Source organism: Engystomops pustulosus, chromosome 10 (assembly GCF_040894005.1).
Source record: "Engystomops pustulosus chromosome 10, aEngPut4.maternal, whole genome shotgun sequence".
Classification (NCBI taxonomy): Eukaryota; Metazoa; Chordata; class Amphibia; order Anura; family Leptodactylidae; genus Engystomops; species Engystomops pustulosus.
Window position 1 is genome coordinate 72,138,500 of NC_092420.1, and position 21,374 is coordinate 72,159,873.

General features: G+C 37.9%; 2 protein-coding genes across 2 annotated transcripts; both read left to right on the plus strand.

Annotated features, from left to right (window-relative positions):
* Positions 1-784: 784 nt before the first annotated feature.
* LOC140105230 (ranaspumin-like) lies at positions 785-20,939 on the plus strand. Its single transcript, XM_072129179.1, has 15 exons — positions 785-793; positions 1,888-1,920; positions 2,012-2,068; positions 3,051-3,107; positions 10,966-11,022; positions 11,752-11,817; positions 13,206-13,253; positions 13,523-13,567; positions 13,914-13,961; positions 14,949-14,993; positions 16,513-16,563; positions 17,280-17,348; positions 19,221-19,268; positions 19,703-19,782; positions 20,777-20,939. The coding sequence occupies exons 1-14, from the start codon at positions 785-787 to the stop codon at positions 19,742-19,744; spliced, it is 675 nt and encodes a 224-aa protein (XP_071985280.1). The 3' UTR covers positions 19,745-19,782; positions 20,777-20,939.
* Positions 6,111-8,331, plus strand: LOC140104514 (uncharacterized). Its single transcript, XM_072128085.1, has 3 exons — positions 6,111-6,220; positions 7,279-8,122; positions 8,282-8,331. The coding sequence occupies exons 1-3, from the start codon at positions 6,194-6,196 to the stop codon at positions 8,299-8,301; spliced, it is 891 nt and encodes a 296-aa protein (XP_071984186.1). The 5' UTR covers positions 6,111-6,193; the 3' UTR covers positions 8,302-8,331.
* Positions 20,940-21,374: the final 435 nt, after the last annotated feature.

Below are 21,374 nucleotides of genomic sequence, written 5' to 3' on the forward strand. Positions count from 1 at the left end.
AATTAGGATATTAAAACCTTTCTCAAATGCATTTATCCTACACAAGTTTTCGATGAGGGAAAAATATGACAGATAGAAAACTAAAGGGTAAAATCTTCCTTATGCTTTATTAATGTTTACATTCAAAGCAGGATGTGAAATTTTGGCAAATGTTAAATGTTTTCTTAACTATGCTAATAAATGTGATTAAAATAATGGAGACATCAAAGCTGTAGGCATTTAGGATCATTTCCAATGTGGGCGGTGCCATCATGTGATCTTAGGGATGTCACCTCATTTTATCCTAGAAAAGAAGAACATTGTCCTGTACCATTCACACCTTGATCTCCTCAATCTCCAGAATGAAGATCATCATACTCTTTGCTCTGGCCGGTCTCAGCCTGGCTGTGGGTATGTAGATATAATACATTGTAATTTAGATGCTAATGTATTAATACAATCTATAGATCATACATACAGTAAATGTATATTCAGCTGACTTGTGTCTTTTGTATTTTTTTCTTTTTGCATAGAAAGATCATGTTATGATACATCAGGAAGTAAACCAACAAATGCTCAGTGCTTGGAATTTGCTGTAAATGTAAGTTTGAATAAATACTAATGTATTTAACTTTTTTTAATAACAAAATGTATATTTAGGCCTCAATGACCAATATAAAATCTCAATATAGCTAAAGGTTATTTAAATCTAGACCCATAAAGCTGTTATTTTAAGGCCGTTTGTTCAAATGTCGGACAATAATTTTACCTTTAAATTTTTTGTGCAATTTTGCAGCCCATAGAAATGTTAACTGTAACTACAGCAGCAAAAAAGTAATAATAATAATAACCAAGGTCCAAAAATATTTATGTGACAGGGCAAAAGCAGATGCGGTCAAGGTAAAGCAGGCAAACATTACTAGAGGAAATCACAGGTTAATGTGCACATTACAAAGCTACTGGGGTCTAAACATAGACTTTCATCAGCTCAGCCTGTGCATGTTTGCTATTAACTCTCTAATGACTTGTCCCGTTTTTGTTTCTGTGTTTTTGTTTATTGCTGCCCACCTTCAAAAATCCATATTTTACTTTAAATATCCATGTACAGAGCTGTGTGAGGGCTTGTTTTTATGTTAAACAATTGTACATTCTAGTGGCTGGATAATAATATTCTATATCATTTAGTGAGAAAAAAAATATAAAAATGTGGAAACTAGTGAAAAAAAACACATTTGCACAATTTTCTTGCGTGCTCTGTATATTTATGTATTTTAATTTTTATTCCAAATTATACTTTCTTCATATTCCTTGGTTGGTACAGTCACAGGAAATCCAAGTTTATGTAACTGTTAATATGTTCCAATAGTTATCTTTTTGTACCAAAAATTTTTTTTAGTTTTTCCATGTTCTATCACCAATGAATTTTTCATATTGCAGCATTTAGACAGGTCTCATTTCTTGCAGGACAAGATTATGTTTTTATTGTTGCCATTGTCCTTACTATACAACCTTTTAGTCACTTTGTTTGAGTTGCAAATTAGCAATAAAGTGGCGGTTCAGAGATTTGGCTGCTATTTTCTGGTACAGGCTTCACTGTTGGGTAGACACATTTTCTATTTTTAAAGAGCAGGATTTTGGGGGCACAGGGATATCTAACATTTTTATGATTTCACTTGTTTATTGTTTTATATATGTTCTAGTAAAAGAAAAGGGATTTCAATTTTTAGATTCTTGTAATTTTTTTTGATTTTTAAAAACTTTTCTTTTACTATTTGTTCCCCAAGTGTGCATTGAACCTTAGGGTTTTAATCACTTCTGCCATATAATGCAATACTGAAGTATATGACAGTTATATGACTGAGGTCTAAGCAACTGTCTCTGGCAGGTTATGGTCAGGATAAATGACAGGCCTGGGAGTCCAGCATAGACATAGCTGTCATAGTAACTGATGGCGACTCCCCCAATCTTAACCAAGGTTATGTAGTTCTGATCTACATTTACTAATATATTTCTATTGTCTCTTCTTATCTAGCATGCTCCAGCTTTCACTGTAAATCTTGCAATTTTTGTGTGTAGCTACAAAGGAAAGGTAAGTAAATTATATTTGCCAATATTTAATATCAATAAAGAATGTGTTACCGTATATACTCGAGTATAAGCCGACCCGAGTATAAGCCGAGACACCTAATTTTACCACCAAAACTGGGAAAAACTACTGACTCGAGTATAAGCCGAGGGTGGGAAATGCATTGGTCAAACCCCCCAGTAGTATACAGCCTGCCAGCCCCCAGTAGTATACAGCCTGCCAGCCCCCATGTAGTATTTAGCAGCCCCTAGTAGTATACAGCAGCCCATAGTAGTGTACAGCAGCCCCCAGTAGTGTACAGCAGCCCCCTAGTAGTGTACAGCAGCCCCCTAGTAGTATACAGCAGCCCCCTAGTAGTATACAGCAGAACCCTAGTAGTATACAGCAAGCCCCTAGTAGTATACAGCAAGCCCCTAGTAGTATGCAGCAAGCCCCTAGTAGTATACAGCAAGCCCCTAGTAGTATACAGCCTGCCTGCCCCCACGGCCCTTAAAAAAAAAACTTATATACTCACCCTCCGATGTCAGCGCGGCTCCCCGATGTCGGCGCAACTTACCGATGTCCCCGATGTCAGCGTGTCCCGTCTTCTTTCTTCTCCGCGGCTCCTCTTCTCTCTTCTATCTTCCGGCATGGACGCGGCCATGTTTTCTTCTAGCATGCGCATACTATGACGCGGCCGCTGCTGACGTCATAGTATGCGCGGCCACTAAGAAAACATGGGCGCGTCCATGACAGAAGAAAGAAGAGAGAAGAGGAGCCGCGGAGAAGAAAGAAGACGCAACGCGCTGACATCAGAGGGTGAGTATTTAAGTTTATTTTTTTTAAGTGGGTAATTTTTTTTTTTTGTTATAGACTCGTGTATAAGTCGAGGGGACATTTTACAGCACATTTTTTGTGCTAAAAAACTCGGCTTATACGCAAGTATATACGGTAGTTAATTGTATAATTGTACATATATTTATTTTTCGTAATTGTTTACCCACAGATCACACGAAATGAAGAGAAATTTAGGGCAGCTACGAAAGAACTTATACTCATACTGGTAAGATATAACATTGCTATTTTTTAAGAACATGTGCTGTAAATATATATATATATAGTCGTACAATTACACTAGATTACTTACATAGCGAGAGAGGGGAAACATTTGTCAGGTTCCAATGGACACTGATAGACATTTCTGCAGTAGAACCTTGTGGGGCAGATTTATCAAACTGTCTAAAAGTAAGAATGTTCTTAGTTTCCCATGGCAACCAATTAAAGCTCCCCTTTAAAATAGCCATGAGCACTGGTAAAATGAAAGCTGAACTGTTATTGGTTTTAAGAACATTCTTACTTTTATACAGCTTGATAAATCTGCCCCTACGTTTCTAATGTTTTTGGTGGCTTATGCAGTGAAGCATCTCAATTATTGTTGCAGCACTGTATGTATTTATACCACATGAGTGGGGGGAATGTATAGGTATTCAAGAGATAATAACAATCAAAAAGTTGCCTGCATACAAAAACCGCAATGTATAACAAGAAGAAGAAAAGCTCGTATGCATTAGGCAAAAAAGTACAAATTTTATTAGAACAATATTCACATAACATGTATTAAGGTAAACCTTAAAAACAATTAAAAAGTGTGACAACACACATTTACAAACAACAAGTGGATCAAGACCACATAGGTCAATCCACATACAGCCATAAATATCTATATCAAATCCCCACAACAAAAAGTAAACTGTATAATGTATGCAAACCCTAGAAAAAAAGAGAGACTTCTGCAGTAGTCCCTTTAGAGGTCGCCCAGGCCGGTCCAAAAGTAGAGTACCAGATAAATAATGATATGGTCAAACCCATGTGTATGGGTTAAGAACGACCAAAATAGGGTGACCAAATCCAGGGATAAAGGGGAGATACGGTTACCATGTAGGAAAAGGCTGAAGGCACCCCACGCGTTCCGTCGCACTCCTGCGACTTCCTCAGGGGTAAGTGCCAAACTGTTGAAGGGTCCTACCTTTAAAGGTCCCGGAGTGACCATCTCCCCCAATCAAAGACGGCAAGTCCGCACAATCTGATAGCCATCAGCTGTATGATCGCGCGCCAAACATTATGCGCACGCGCCTATGTCCACACACAGGAAGTATCGCAATATTATGCGCATGCGCAGTTCAGGCGACACAAAAGAGTATGTTATGCGCATGCGTCTGCGCCGCTTTATAGCAAAGATGGAATATAGACCAATGCCAGTGCGCATAATTGTGCGCATATAGAAAGTGTCGCAACATATTTCAAAACATGTAGCAGGTAAGTGAATATATAAAAGAAGAGAACAGTCACACACCGCTATAATACCTGAATAAAAAAAATGACTAAACAAAGTCTATAATAAGTGCAGTGGAAAATTTGACTTAACAGAGGTCTATAATAAGTGCGGTAAAAAGTTTCTGTAATTACAGTGGTAAATTAGTCATCCCTTCTGATATGTGATCAAATCTAAACAAAATATATAAACATGCAAAAATGCACGGTAAAGCTCTTGTCTAATAGTAAACCTAAATAGTGTAGCTAAAAAAATTAAAATTTTTTTTAATTAAATATTAATATTGGGTATTAATAATCGTTGTGCAGACTTGGATGAAAGCCAAGGAGACGGTCACTCCGGGTCCAGACAGCACCCAGATATTTAAAACATAAAAGTCAGTCCATAGGTCTCAAAAAGGAGGAAATACCTAAATACTCATAGTTTTGAAAACATGTTCCTTTTGGAACATGATTATTGATACATGGTTAAATCAATCAACAAAAAACGTAATATAGAATAAATAATGTTAAAGGGTAAGCAGAACAGCAAGGTCCAAGAGGCAAGAAGACTACTCAAGAAGACTGGACATAAGTGTAAACTTAAATTCGAAAACAAGATAAGTGCTCTTTTTTGTATTCTTTCTTCATTTTTCATTCCTTCGTTTTTTCATTCTTTCGAGAATCGATCCTGGGAAGCAGTAGAGATCACGCAAGGATAGATAAAGCGGAGCCCCAAATGTCAGGGGAAGATTCTAAAAATGATTTATCCATGGAAATGAATGATGAACGGGTGACGCAACTATGAAAAGTATCAAAGAATTAGTGTTAATAATCAAATCTGACGACGTGAAAACGTGATCGGAGAAGTAACAAGACATATCATTAAAGAGGAAAATCAGTGTGTCATGTGTATGTGAAGAAAGTGTAAAGAATGTGCATCAATGTAGGGGGGCCATAGGGGTCCCAGACTAACAGGGGAGAAACTCCCGAAATGTGAAAAAATTGTGAAAAATGAAATTGGTGAAAAAAAGTGATCGTGTAGATGATAAGGGAAGAAAAAGATAGACCAAGCAAGAAGATATGATCAAGAAATGGGGGAAGAAACAGGTGAAGAGGAAGTGAAAAGATGTGTTGAAAGTGTAAGAGGGAGAAGGGAAAAAGAAAGGAAGATGAGTAAGAGAACAAAGATAAAGAATCAAAGAATCAAAAGAACACTCACCCGTTCTCATGGATACACAGCCAGAATAGGTCATCGTTGCTTATAGAAACCTGCATGTGCACGTCTGAAGTGGGTGGCCACGGTGGCCCGACAAACAGGATTTTGACAATGGTAGGGCTTACCGTTGGAATCATCAGGGCAATCGTAGACGTTTCTTCAGACGTACCCCTAGAAAACAGATGAACCGAGAACCTTCCTCCAGTGAGGATTTTTTATCCTCACGAGTAAGCGACATAGAAAGCCAGGCAGGGGAAGGCACGGAAGGCACCACGCGTTCCAAAAAGAGGGGACCCCAAAACCGGGTCAGGTCACCCCAACACAAACGGGGGAATCAACGCAACAAGTAACCCATGATTGTGCCAACCAAAGATCGGAGGGGAACTGTCTTCAGGTTATAAATTTATCTACTTACATTCTTAAGGATGCTGAACTGTCAGTCCTACAAAGAGGCCTGACGTTCTCTCCTATGCAATGTCTCGACAAATTTGAACTAACCAAAGACGTTTTTCTTTTTTGTAGACAACTTGCATTTAAAATTCTTTTCCAACAACCCAACCTGATTGACACAGTACCTGAGGAGGATCGACAGACTTTAAGAGATCTTCTGGATTTACTGAATGAAAATGAAGCGACGGTTACCTCAGGTAGGAGACCGTGTCCCCTTCGATTACCATCACAACTTACACCAAATTTGAGCCTTGTACCAGCTTTACAACTTTTTTATAATCGGGTGACCAAGGAAATAGATAAACTGCCCGCTAACAAATACTCATTTGAAAACTTGAGTAGGGAAGAGAGGATGGCCATACAGACTCTCAGATCCAACTCCGAATTTGTCATCAAGGAGGCGGATAAAGGGGGGAATGTGGTCCTCTGGCCTCAGGAGATGTATTTAAAGGAGGCCAGACGACAGCTGAATAATGTGAGATACTACTCCCCCCTTCCTTCGGATCCGACTGAGGTCTTTAAGAAGAAGCTAGACCACCTTTTAGTTTCGGCACAAAACTACGGCATTATTTCCAACAAGGAATTTAAATTCCTATCGGTGGAGCACCCGGTGGTGCCCACGTTCTACATGCTTCCCAAAGTCCACAAATCTCTGACCTGTCCTCCAGGGAGGCCCATCGTGTCGGGGATTGGTGGGCTTTGTGAGAAGTCATGTATGTACATAGATTATTTTTTACAACCTCTTGTGCTTGAACTTAGGTCTTACATTCGTGATTCCACAGATCTGATACTGAAAATCTGTGATATTAGTGTACCGGAGAAGGTTTGGCTGGTGACATTAGATGTCGAATCGTTGTACACTAATATTGCTCACAATGACGGCATTCTGGCCATTTCTACTTTCTTGGACAGTCGTTCAACTGGTGATAGGCGCCATGATTCCTTTTTGATCGATCTCTTGGGATTTGTCCTAAGACAGAGTTATTTTGTGTTTGATGGTAGGCATTACAGACAGTCCTCGGGTACGGCGATGGGTGCGCGGTGTGCGCCCTCCTACGCCAACCTATTTTTGGGTTGGTGGGAGGGCGCACACGTGTACCCGTCCCCCTACTTTGGCCGACATGTGCTAGGATGGTTTCGTTTTATCGACGACATCCTATTAATCTGGGATGGACCACTTGAGACATGTGAAGAATTTATTACATCATTGAACCGTAATTCATTGAACATCACACTTACTTGTCATTCTTCACAGACCTCGATAGAATTTTTGGATCTGAAAGTGAGTGTGGTGGGAAACAGCTTGCAGACGGATCTTCATCGAAAGAGTACTGCAACGAACAGTTTATTACATTTCTCCAGCTTTCATCCTCACCATCTGAAAAATGGAATCCCTACTGGACAGTTTATTAGGGTGAGGAGAAATTGTTCTACTCTTGGTGACTTCCGGAGGAATGCTGGTGACCTCACACAACGCTTCAGAGACCGTGGATACCCCAAAAAATCGATCTCAAGGGCTTTTCAGAGAGCACGTGATTCACAGAGAGAAAATCTGTTGCAACCCAAACAACGGACAAAGGAACCAAGATATGGCATTATTACCACTTTTAATAATCAATGGAACGACATACGATGCATCTTGAACCGAAACTGGAATATATTGTTGGCGGAACCGAAACTGGGTCATTTGATATCGGAACAACCCTGCCTGATAGCCAAAAGAGCCAAAAACCTTAAAGATCGCTTGGTGTCCAGTCACTATCAAAAACCTAAAAGATCTCTGATGAGGGGGATTAAACTTACAGGCTCCCATGCTTGTGGTGAGTGCTCAATTTGCCCACTTATGCGGACGAAAAAAGAGATTGTGGACTCGACTAACCAAAAAACCTTTAAGTTACGGGAGTTCATAAACTGCAAATCGAGGAATGTGGTCTATGCCCTGATTTGTCCATGTCAAAAACTCTATGTCGGGCAGACCACACAGGAATTAAGAAAAAGAGTGCAACAGCACCTCTCGAGTATCACAAATGCGGAATCACATTTTAACCAGGGCAAGGTTCTCTCAACCGTGGCCACCCACTTCAGACGTGCACATGCAGGTAGGACCCGAGGGATTAGTGTTGTGGGGTTGGATATTGTGAAACCAAACATAAGGGAAGGGAACATCACCCCGGAACTCCTCAGAAGAGAGGCCCGGTGGATCTACAACCTAGGGAGCCTTGCTCCTCGGGGGATTAATGAAGACCTTTTACTTTCAGGTTTCTATAAGCAACGATGACCTATTCTGGCTGTGTATCCATGAGAACGGGTGAGTGTTCTTTTGATTCTTTGATTCTTTATCTTTGTTCTCTTACTCATCTTCCTTTCTTTTTCCCTTCTCCCTCTTACACTTTCAACACATCTTTTCACTTCCTCTTCACCTGTTTCTTCCCCCATTTCTTGATCATATCTTCTTGCTTGGTCTATCTTTTTCTTCCCTTATCATCTACACGATCACTTTTTTTCACCAATTTCATTTTTCACAATTTTTTCACATTTCGGGAGTTTCTCCCCTGTTAGTCTGGGACCCCTATGGCCCCCCTACATTGATGCACATTCTTTACACTTTCTTCACATACACATGACACACTGATTTTCCTCTTTAATGATATGTCTTGTTACTTCTCCGATCACGTTTTCACGTCGTCAGATTTGATTATTAACACTAATTCTTTGATACTTTTCATAGTTGCGTCACCCGTTCATCATTCATTTCCATGGATAAATCATTTTTAGAATCTTCCCCTGACATTTGGGGCTCCGCTTTATCTATCCTTGCGTGATCTCTACTGCTTCCCAGGATCGATTCTCGAAAGAATGAAAAAACGAAGGAATGAAAAATGAAGAAAGAATACAAAAAAGAGCACTTATCTTGTTTTCGAATTTAAGTTTACACTTATGTCCAGTCTTCTTGAGTAGTCTTCTTGCCTCTTGGACCTTGCTGTTCTGCTTACCCTTTAACATTATTTATTCTATATTACGTTTTTTGTTGATTGATTTAACCATGTATCAATAATCATGTTCCAAAAGGAACATGTTTTCAAAACTATGAGTATTTAGGTATTTCCTCCTTTTTGAGACCTATGGACTGACTTTTATGTTTTAAATATCTGGGTGCTGTCTGGACCCGGAGTGACCGTCTCCTTGGCTTTCATCCAAGTCCGCACAACGATTATTAATACCCAATATTAATATTTAATTAAAAAAATTTTTTATTTTTTTAGCTACACTATTTAGGTTTACTATTAGACAAGAGCTTTACCGTGCATTTTTGCATGTTTATATATTTTGTTTAGATTTGATCACATATCAGAAGGGATGACTAATTTACCACTGTAATTACAGAAACTTTTTACCGCACTTATTATAGACCTCTGTTAAGTCTAATTTTCCACTGCACTTATTATAGACTTTGTTTAGTCATTTTTTTTATTCAGGTATTATAGCGGTGTGTGACTGTTCTCTTCTTTTATATATTCACTTACCTGCTACATGTTTTGAAATATGTTGCGACACTTTCTATATGCGCACAATTATGCGCACTGGCATTGGTCTATATTCCATCTTTGCTATAAAGCGGCGCAGACGCATGCGCATAACATACTCTTTTGTGTCGCCTGAACTGCGCATGCGCATAATATTGCGATACTTCCTGTGTGTGGACATAGGCGCGTGCGCATAATGTTTGGCGCGCGATCATACAGCTGATGGCTATCAGATTGTGCGGACTTGCCGTCTTTGATTGGGGGAGATGGTCACTCCGGGACCTTTAAAGGTAGGACCCTTCAACAGTTTGGCACTTACCCCTGAGGAAGTCGCAGGAGTGCGACGGAACGCGTGGGGTGCCTTCAGCCTTTTCCTACATGGTAACCGTATCTCCCCTTTATCCCTGGATTTGGTCACCCTATTTTGGTCGTTCTTAACCCATACACATGGGTTTGACCATATCATTATTTATCTGGTACTCTACTTTTGGACCGGCCTGGGCGACCTCTAAAGGGACTACTGCAGAAGTCTCTCTTTTTTTCTAGGGTTTGCATACATTATACAGTTTACTTTTTGTTGTGGGGATTTGATATAGATATTTATGGCTGTATGTGGATTGACCTATGTGGTCTTGATCCACTTGTTGTTTGTATATGTGTGTTGTCACACTTTTTAATTGTTTTTAAGGTTTACCTTAATACATGTTATGTGAATATTGTTCTAATAAAATTTGTACTTTTTTGCCTAATGCATACGAGCTTTTCTTCTTCTTGTTATACAGCACTGTATGTATTTCTTATCATTTGTAACCTTCAAAAGTATATTACTGCCGTTACAGGATATAAGTAAGGAACGGCGCTAAATTCTGTTGAAAAGATTTGTAGAGAAGTGTCTGGAAGTCCTATCTCAATTTTCCGTTCCCCTCAAACAGTAGTGTCATGATATTTATCAGCTACTGACAGGACAGGACAGACCATGGGATGCTATAGGATTAGGATGGTTTCCTATTTCCCATTATAGATGTTGTTTAGTGAATGTAATATCTCCCAGTTATAATTTATTAGGGTATAATTTGCTTACTAAAAGGAATTTATGATTATTAGTTAGAAACTTACTATACAGTATATCCAAGTGTAACAGTTCCAGTAATCCCTGACTGAACCATATTTCATTGATTTTAATTTTTTATTGTTGTATTTATCACAGTGCAGGGTCATAGTGATACAAGATAAGGATGGCGATGACATTATACAATACCTGACACTGGAATAAAAAAGTGCCCTAAAAAACTATTCTGAATCTTGTTCTACATAGTTTACTTTTCGAACATGATAAAGGATGTTATATGACATAGAACATATTGTTTGTAGCTGATGACCTAAATAAAAGGTTCTCTTTTCTTCTAATCTCTTACTAGAAATGTTCCGGTTGTGCTTTGGATGTAATTCTTAATATTCATGAAGATCAGACATTAGTAAGTAAAGAACTGCATTAACACCTCATTCTAAATGAAGTGGAAAATATGGATATGAATGGACTAGCTTCCCGGAAACCAAATAATTGGAAAGCCAACAGAACAGATATTAAATGAGGTCAATTGCCATCAAAACATTAAGAATGAAGAATTGGTGTACAGGCCTGACATCTGCTCCAACTACTTATATATATGGCTGTGGGAGATGTTGCTTACAACTTCAACACTTTCTGCATTATTAGAACACAGACTATAGGGCAGGGGCCATAATAGTCAATGGTGGGTCCCCATTAGGACATTCTGGGTGCATCACCACCCAAAAAACCAAATTCTATTTGGTTCTACAGCCCAATGTTTCCTAGAAGTGGCTTGTACCTGCACCCCCTGCATGGTAGTAGGCCAAGGGGCTAGAAGAAAGGAAGGACTTGGGAGTCACTGTAAATTGATACTATTATTCTTCTGGGATGTGACAATTGGGATAAATGATCCCTTCTTTCTGGATTACCCATCCACTTATCTTCATAGGAAATGTAAGTGGCTGCTTATATATGTTATATATGTTTATATACAGTCACACATATACAGTCACACAGATGATTTAAAATGTACATTTAATATATTTTACCTTTTAATTTAAGCTTCGGAGGATATACTTCTATGAAATTTAAAAGTAATGAATAAAAGCCATGTTTCTACTTTGTAAAATAGTTAAATGTATTTCCCCTACAGGAGGAAGCGTTAGCAGCAGCTGGAAAGACTCTGGAGGATGTGGCTCGTGAGTTGTTCGAATTGCTTGTAAGTTTTTCCTTTAAATGTAATTGCACAGCACGGCCCTTACTGGGGGATTCAGATATAGAATTTGTATTTCTATGGAATGTAAACTATGAAGGTGGATACATTTTATAGTTTTCCACAATGTTGATCAGTGTGGAATTAGATCAATTGATAGCTACAAAAACTTCCAAAATAATGAGATATATAGTTTTTCATATTTTTACACTTGACTGTAAAGAAATTCTTATTAGATCCAGATTAATTCATAGATTGATAGAATTGTATTGGAAAACGGCACAATCAAGGTTACAGTTACATGACTATAACCTTGGTGTAGTCCTCGCCCTACATACAAGACTCCATTCACATTTCAAGCAATTAGACTTTTTGACAGCTTTCCCATTTTTTTGATGGATTAATTTTTGACAGATGCATCTTTCATATTCTTAAAGTCAATGGTAAAAACTGAAAGCAGCTTTCTGATTGGAGACTGTTTTGTAATCTGAAAGTAAAGCACATGAGGCAGAGATACAAATGAAAGAGTTTAGTTTTCATAAAAAAATAGATCATTCAAGTCCTGAAGTTTTCCAAAAATGTGAACAAACGCTGAAACATCTGATGGCCTTAGGACTCTGGTTTTACTGGTGTGTGGGTGGCAGTCTGCCAAAACGCTTTAGGATAAAAGGGAACAGCAGTGAATTATGCTGAAACTCAACCTGCACACAACATATTCCCTGATCATTAGTCAGACTGCTCCAGGATATGTCAGATTGCAGGTAGGTTCCTCTGGTATCGCTGTAACTTGCTGGCGTTATGGAATAGGTTGCTTGTCATAAGATAATACAAAAGGTTCAAAAGCTACTACCAGCCTGTTATCCAGGACAGTGACAGGAGGACAGGAGATTGTTCCACTCTCTGTTTGGTATAATGCTGAACTTCCAGAGTATAAGATGACATCAATGTGATCCGGGCACCGTCCTGTATATTGTGTTAATGGAGGTTTCTAAGCATCAATCTCATGGCTGGGTCAGCACAATGGTGTCACCTTAAAAGTAGTAAAAGTAGCAGCACGGAGGTATTTATTCAGACCATCTGCTTTGATTTTCCAATACTTATTTGTTCCAACTTGGATTTTATTGGAAATTTCACAATACTGGAAGAGGCTATAGCTGATATCTTCCTGACCAGATGTAATTCTGTCCCCAAGGCTTGTCCCCAAAACTTTTTAAGCTTCGAATAAATCTTGTTAAAGTTCTTAAAATACTTCCAGAAAAAAATACTGATACTTCCTATTATTATTTCTATGTAATATATATTTTTAAGACCAGGTATAATAACAGACTTACAACTTTTCTATGTAGAAAATGTAAATATACAAAATCCTCATCATCATCATTGTATTTTTCCAGGACACACTAAAACTGAGTGAAGGTGCAACACAAATACTATGTGCGCTGGTAAGTTTACCATTATGTGTTATAGCTCTCTCAGAGATTTATTTACACCATATTGTATGGCAGCTTAAAGTGTAAGAGACTGTGAAACCATTTAATTATTTGATTGATTATCTCTTTTTAATATAACAGTGGTGTTTAATATTATTATGAACTTTATTCTAATAATCTCTCTGGTAATGTGACACATATGGACATGTGTTAACAGAACAAATGATTATATCTGCAGAATTCATGATTTCTGATAAAATTATTTATATTTATAATTACAGGCCGATGATGCTTTGCTATCAACCTGTTTGGCAAAGGCCCTGACGGTATCACCAATTTATACTTACATATTTGTAGATAGAAAAATGAAATAAGGTCTAAAAGGTTTATTCAATCAACATTATTAATGGGAAAGTTTAGTAGAAATAAATATAATCGGATTATCTATTGTAATTCTCTACTCTTTGAATACACACACATAAACACTAATGTTATATATATGGAGGGGGAGCAGTGGATCAGTCGTGGTATTATTACAGTAACTTACACATATCACACTGAATTATCTTTTTTGTAGATTGATGGATATTATTTAAAATTGGACTGAAATAAATCTCTAGATCACATGACTTTAATAGCAAATACAACTTACTTGTATATTCTTTATTTTAGAATAATGTGTCTCCATTGCCCGACAACCTAAAGGCCTTCATTTGTAAGGTAAAAATAATAATTTTAATGTAATGATAAAAAAAAGTTTGGCTTTGGTCAGACTTTGGTCAGACTTGGTTTATCTAGATATAAAAGTCTTATAGTCACAGCCTGGATATCTACAGAAATGTTACTTGTGGGTATAGAACACTCAGGTTTAGGAAGTTGTTATAGAAGTCTGATATTCACAGCCATTTGGGGATGAGGCCACTAATGGGAGGATGGAATCAGTGTGACACATGGAAAGGTCTCTTCTTCCTCTTTTCTGTGGAAGTGACAGATCTGATCCCCCTGCACTGGTTTTCTCGTTAATAACTAAAAGATATCAAATATTTATATGATTGCATTTATTAGTGGTAAAAAATCATGTAATTTTAATGTACTGCTGAGAGCTTAATTCAATCAGAATTATTACTTTGTGAACCTTACAGATGTTTTACATGGACTAGGTCTGGTAATTATACATGATTCTATAGTATGTGTGATGTGGGCAGGACTGGTTTGTTGAAAGGTTATATATATTTTAATATATAGTTTGTCGTGAACAACCAATTGTCACAGACACCACCACATTCTGGCTGCTGAGACCCCCAGGCTATCTGCTTTAGAAGTTGTTAGAGGGGGTTTTCTATCCATTGTATGTAGGGCATATACAGAGCAAATGTCATAAATACATCATTGGAGCTTATTGTCCCCTTCCTGCGGCCGGGCTGATCGGAGAGCTTTCACCACATTTGCCTTCTCTCACCATTCAGACCTATGGCAGTGCTGAAAATAACTCGAAAAGACTCGAATAGACTTGAATAGAGAGTGGCCACATATACATGGCAAACCTATATACTTTGTTCCTTATGCATGCCAAACTTTACAGCTGTACCAAGGGAGTCAAGGACCCGCACCTATGGAAAGGTCATGAATACACAAGATAGGAAAATCCCTTTAATTTATTAGAGATTATAGTAAATTCCCATGTAACTTGCTGCGTTTGCTTTCTAGGGAGATCGAAATGCAGTAACTGCAAAAGACGTTGTGCAGCTCTTGGTATGTTTTAAAACTTCTAATTCACTGTAATGAGTAGAGACCTAGTCACACAAAACGGATGTCTCCATATACAGACACTAATTCATCTAGATACTGATCTCATTGGAAATAGAATAGTCAGATTCCTTTACACATACAAGAACCATCTCTGCCTATGTGCTTTATACATGTGAATCTTATTCTTATCATTCTGTACACCAAAACTTAGTAAAATGCAATGATAAATATCCCCTGTATAGCTCTGAAGGATAGAACAGACTGCTACATCCACTACTATGGGCTTCCAAGGGACACAAACCCTTCATCATTAAGAAAAAAATCTTAACTCACCTTCAGCTTTTTCTCCCCCGCCCTGCGGCTCCATTTTCTCCTCTTTCTGCCTGGGCACATACATTGATGCGGAGGTGTCATTAATAGTGTGGGGGAAATCTCTGCTGTGGACATTTATGTAAAGGGGCATCTGTTGAGGACATTTTATGAAAGGAGTGCATCTGCTGTGGAAATTTTATTCTAGGGGGGCATCTGTTGTGGACATTTATGTAAAGGGAAATCTGCTGCAGATACTTATGTATAAGAGGGCTCTGCTGTGGACATTTCATTAAAGGGGGCCCTGCTGAGGACATAACATTAAATGGGGCTCTATTGTGGACATTACATCAAAGGGGGGCTTTACTGCTATTTCATTAATGTGGAGCTCTGTTGTGGACATTTCATTAAAGGGAGCATTTGCTGTGGAATTTCATTAAATTGGGAGCCTTGGCTTATATGCAGTCTTGGATATCTGGTTGTGATGGTTTCCTGCAGTTATGGAATGAGATTGGCTTTACTTAAAAGATGGGTTTTAAGTGCTTGTTTGAAGTTTATCATGAAATTACTTTTAGGAACAGTACGAGATTAACCATATAGATGAGTACCTAAGTCCTAACATCTGGGCACATGTTAGTTTAGATACCTAGGGGCCCTAGTCTTGTGAACAGCCCTGGGCCCATAGGATCCTTAATCCTCCACTTATATCTAGCATTGGTTGAACTCAATTAAACATTTACCCCTATTGGTGGCTCCAGTAAAATGATATGAATGTATGTTGAGATGTGTATGGAGGAAATGAAACCCTGGACAACCTTCTCTCCCCAGCCCCATACCAGCTGCATGTTCTGCCTTTATGCTTACTCAAACTCTGTCATCGATAATCCTTCATTTTTCCAGATATGACACATACATCATACAATAGAACGGCTATATAATGCACAGTTATTGGAATCAAGTAGGAGAGAGAAAGCTATGGGCAGTTGTAGTTATTTCTTTACACTTGAAAACCTGAATCACAAGATCAAAATTGTTAGGCAAACTTTTGGAAAAAAATGCCATGGATAACTAGATCAGTGACATCATTTTTAGCTATATAGACTATATTCCTAGGTGAGCACTGGCTGATTATTGCTGTCATATTATTAAGTTGCTTCTATCGCTTCTAATACAAGAAGGTAACACAAGTTTTATTTTCTTTATTTCTCATTAGAAAAACGCTGCTTGCTTTGGGGACGATGCACTTGGCACTGGTGATACAGTGGTAAGAAATCTTGCTCTTATTAGTATATCTTAAAATCATTCCATTAGTCCAAATTATTCAGTTGATTCTTTGTGATACTGTGGGCTTGGTGTTCATACACTATAACAAAGCAGAAGAACAGAATCCTCAAAGGGAGCTGTAAAGGTCGCCCAAAACTGTAACATGTGGATATTTTCATATACAATATCTACACAAAGGGGCAGATTTACTTACCCGGCCCATTCGCGATCCAGCGACGCCTTCTGTGCGGCGGATTCGGGTCTTCTGGCGATTCACTAAGGCAGTTCCTCCGACGTCCACCAGATGTCGCTGCTGCGCTGAAGTTCCCCGAGGAACGCCAGAATGCACCATCCTATACCTGGTGAAGGTAAGAGCATGTCCAGCAACACTTTTTTTTTTTTAAATGCGGTGGTTTTTCTGAATTCCTTCGGGTTATCGTTCGGCCACACCCCCCGATTTCCGTTGCGTGCATGCCGGCGCTGATGCGCCACAATCCGATCGCGTGCACCAAAAACCCAGGGCAATACAGGGAAAATTGGCTCAAATCGGAAATATTCGGGTAACACGTTGGGAAAACGCGAATCGGTCCCTTAGTAAATGACCCCCAAAGTGTTAGTTTCCTCAGTACAATAAAGAAAGGTTTATATAGTCTGATAAAGATAATACAGTAAGATCACTTGTATAACTAACACATTTACATGACAAATGTATTACAGGAAGAATTAGTCACAAAGCTTGGAGAAAGTCTAGAAGGTTTAGTGCAGAAGGTCCTTGATCTACTTCAGGTAAGTTTCTTTTTAGATTTTGAAAATATTTGTGTAATTGTTGTATTGTTATAGTCTAATAAGATATAATTATAACCCCCCATCTGTGAAATACTGGTGAGAATCACAAATCTACAACATTTATAGTTATAGTACATGTTATTATTCATTCACTTCTCTATTCATTTCACAATTCCCAACTGATTTAGAAGGAAGGAAGAATCTACTTTTGAGTACAGGCGGTCCCCTACTTAAGAACACCCAACTTACTTTACTGTACTTTAGCCTTAGGCTACAATAAACAGCTATAACAGTTATCAAAGGTGCCTGCAGTTAAGCTTTATTGTTAATCCTGGTTCTTATGATAACCCAAAAGTTTTAAAATCCAATTGTCACAGAGACCAAAAAAATTTTTGGGCAGAGTTACAATGATAAAATATACAGTTCCGACTTACATACAAATTCAACTTAAGAACAAACCTAAAGAACCTATCTTGTATGTAACCCAGGGACTGTCTGTAATGCGGGCAATTTGAAAGGAAATGTTCTATAGGACAGCAAAGCACTTTGAGATAATGTACAGAATAGATAATACTGGTGTACAGATCTAAGAATACAACTAGCACCAGGTTAAAATAATAATAGCAAGTGAATATACAGTAAAGTATTAGTATTTTTCCACTACAAATAGTTTATGGTTTTGTCGAGATCTCAAATTTACTTTTGGGATCCAGATTCCTATGTGGAGCTTGTTACTTGTCCACAGATTTACTACTGACTCCTAGAACAAGAGGCTGCAGCACAGTAATAATGAAAGAGCGAACAATCAGAGGTTTCTACATCGTTCCATCATTTATGGTTTAACCTCACAATAATATACTTGCAGAAGGTCACATTTACATACTGAACATATTACCTTGTAGGTGAGGTGCCTAAGTCTTACTTAGGAAAAACTGGTTTCAAACACAAGAAAGGCCTGCTTATGGCACTGGACATTTATCCAACTAGAACTTTGAAGCAAGATTATGTTTTCTTTTTTCTTTCTTACAATACAATGATTCTACTTCTTCTGAGATATACTCCTCTACATCTCTTGCCCATTTATTTTCTACCTTACAATTACAGTTATTCTCGTCCCCAGATGTCAAATTCATTCTAATGTTTATAATCGAAGGGTTTCCTCCCACTGAGTCAAATATTTTCCCAAAAAGTTCACAGTTACCTTTTCCTATCCTCTTCAAAAATCCTTTATCCATTAATGATCTGTAAATAATACAAAACATTCTGAGTCCCTTAAACCAAACTCACTCTTTACCTGGTCAAATAACTTAAATTACTTTCCCTTCATATCTATTATATCTCCAAGCCCATAGACTCCTTTCTTCTCCCAATTGGAAAGCCATCCCTGCTGTCCTTTTCATTTACCCATATAAAATAAGTCTCTTAGTAACAAAAATTCTGAAATATCCATTGGTAACTGGAATTTTTTTCTAATAAGCCTCCAGACCACACTGGTATCTCTTAAAAGTATTGATGCTTTTCCTGGTATCTTTAAATTGGAATTATTTTCATGCACAAATCTTCCCAAAGTTAAAGAGGAAGCCAGAGTTTCCCCTCTAGTAGTAAGATTGTCTTAAGCACAAAAACTGTTGCAAAAGTGCAAATGCACCAAAAAAGTTTCAACTAAACAAAAAGAAGCCAAGCCAAATAAAAGATACATGTGTCCCCATAAGTTTATATATTGTCTAGAAGCTGACAGAATCTCATTTAGATTTCACCAATTTAGGAATTTATTAAATACTGCACAACAATATTATTAGATTTCAGTAAATTTGCCTTTAGTAAAATCATATAAAAAACAGCAACTATTAAAAACTTTTTATGTTATTTCAGGCACTTATCGGACCATCTGGGATTTTGAATGATTTGGCATGTAAATTGGTAAGTGCACATGTATGATTGTCCTATAAATAGGATGAGGCTGGAGATAACACATTCAGGTCTTTAGGGTTTTTCTAGGATTGCTCTTTTCTTATGATTAGGAGTTTTATTTAGGATTGCTCTATGCAGATAGGAGGTGTAAATAAAATGTACCATCAAAGTGTATTCCGATCACAACCATATATCTTCTCTTATAATCCCATAGGTGATGTAAATAGGGTGACTGTATATTTCACATCAGGATAATAATAATATCCTGCTGCAGGTCCCATTATACACAACCAGGAGTTCCACTAACATTTCTGCAGGTTTTTGTGGCGGTCAAGCTGCAGCTCGAGTCATGGAATCAGTGTTGATTTCTGTTTCTATGTTTTTAAACGTATATTTTGCTTCGCTATTACCTAATAATAACCAAATGATTCCCTTTTATTTAGATAACGCTTCCAGATGGCAGTCTTGGTGGTATGATTGGCTGAGGTCTTGTTTCATTCAAAAACTAATCCCAACTTATCCGGTAAACTGTGCAAAATCTCATAACATTATCATTTCTTTTATATATATTTATGTTTCATTGGTAATAGTGACCATTTGGAGGATACATTTCCTTACATATTCACCTTGCTCTGTAGTATTGTGCCTCAGTGTTACTAGGGACCTCTGTACATATATGGTAGAGCATACATTATATTAATCACACAGAGCTTATTAGATGGGGAAACAATGCAATATATACACAATTTATGGAAGTATTTGGCTAGTGAAATTTTTTTTTATAAATTTCCCTCTGTACACATATGGATTTGGAACAATGTCATCCAGATGTGATTGGGCAGTATTCACTCTTATTCCACATGAATGACTTTCTTGTCTGTGTGCTATCCCTTTTTTTGCAGATAGTACACTGACACATTTATTTCAATAGCCGCATGCACACAACTGGGTGTAGTCTGTAGAAAACTCAGAGCAGGTCCTATTCCTGCCCATGTTTACAACCCGAGCCTTCCCATAGAAGACTATGAGAAAAATACTGACACCACCCGGGAGACACTCAGGAGTCATTTGATGGAGCTCATATGTGCAGATCACTTACTAGGTAACACAGTCATGTGACTCTTCTAGAGAATCAGATACGAGTAACACACAAACCTTTCCTGCTGACATACGGCTCGGCAATGGATTACACACTGATGATATTTGAAGCACAAAAATAGATCACATATCTGTTATTCGTGGCCAGAGATCAGCACATGTTCACCTGCAGGGAGCCGATACCTGAGATTTAAGAGATTTAGAAAGCAGAACGCAATCCTTTATATCCGTGTTTTACACAATCCCTTCTCTTCCATCATTATCTCTCCTCCAAAATGTTTCACTAGTAAAGTAACCCTGCACCCAGACTTTATTATATCACTGGAGGTACAGCTACTGTATTCTCCAAAAAATGTTAAAGCTGTTTATATCATGTTAGATTTTACTTCATTATTTATCCTACATATCAATTTTTTTAGGGACATTGGACCAAGAAAGTAGAAGAGATGAGAGCAAGCAATAAAAAAAGAATAAAAAATATAAAATCTTATGATTAATCCTTTTGATTTCCTTGATGATCAACCAATCTGTTTCTTATACATCTAATATTTCATCCAATCAATAAATCTTTCTTCTAATCAATCCACTTGTGTTGTTTTATTTAGTTGTACGGAGATTTCTTGATTCCACCAGAGGAATAATTCTGTGGTTTGTCCTCAGTAACTCGTGTATACCAGAAAGAAGGCCAAGAGTAGAGGTTATAGGATAACCCTGCTTTATATTAGATGTTATCATGTGTTTTCTCACCATTGGTAGTAATACTTAGCACATAACTACTCTGTAGGCTCAGTAATATGGTACTAGGGGGAAGGCTGCTGCAGGCCTTCTCTACTTCCCGGAACCTTGTAGGGGTCAGTTGCTTGCAGTATCAGTGGTCTGTAAAACATGGACATCTACAATACCGAGGACTTTGTATGCCGCGATGCCCACCTCAATAACACTTTCACCAGTTGGAATTATTTTTGCTTCCAAGTGTATTAAAAGTTTCAATTAAAAGGTTCTTTTAGGTAAAATAAA

Coding starts and splice junctions, on each gene's coding strand:
- LOC140105230 (XM_072129179.1), top strand. Junction 13,568..13,913: donor GTTTGGCAAAGGCCCTGACG/GTATCACCAATT, acceptor TCTTTATTTTAG/AATAATGTGTCTCCATTGCC. Junction 14,994..16,512: donor AAGACGTTGTGCAGCTCTTG/GTATGTTTTAAA, acceptor ATTTCTCATTAG/AAAAACGCTGCTTGCTTTGG.
- LOC140104514 (XM_072128085.1), top strand. CDS start 6,194: ATGAAAATGAAGCGACGGTTACCTCAG. Junction 6,221..7,278: donor TGAAGCGACGGTTACCTCAG/GTAGGAGACCGT, acceptor CATTCTTCACAG/ACCTCGATAGAATTTTTGGA. Junction 8,123..8,281: donor CTTCAGACGTGCACATGCAG/GTAGGACCCGAG, acceptor TTTTACTTTCAG/GTTTCTATAAGCAACGATGA.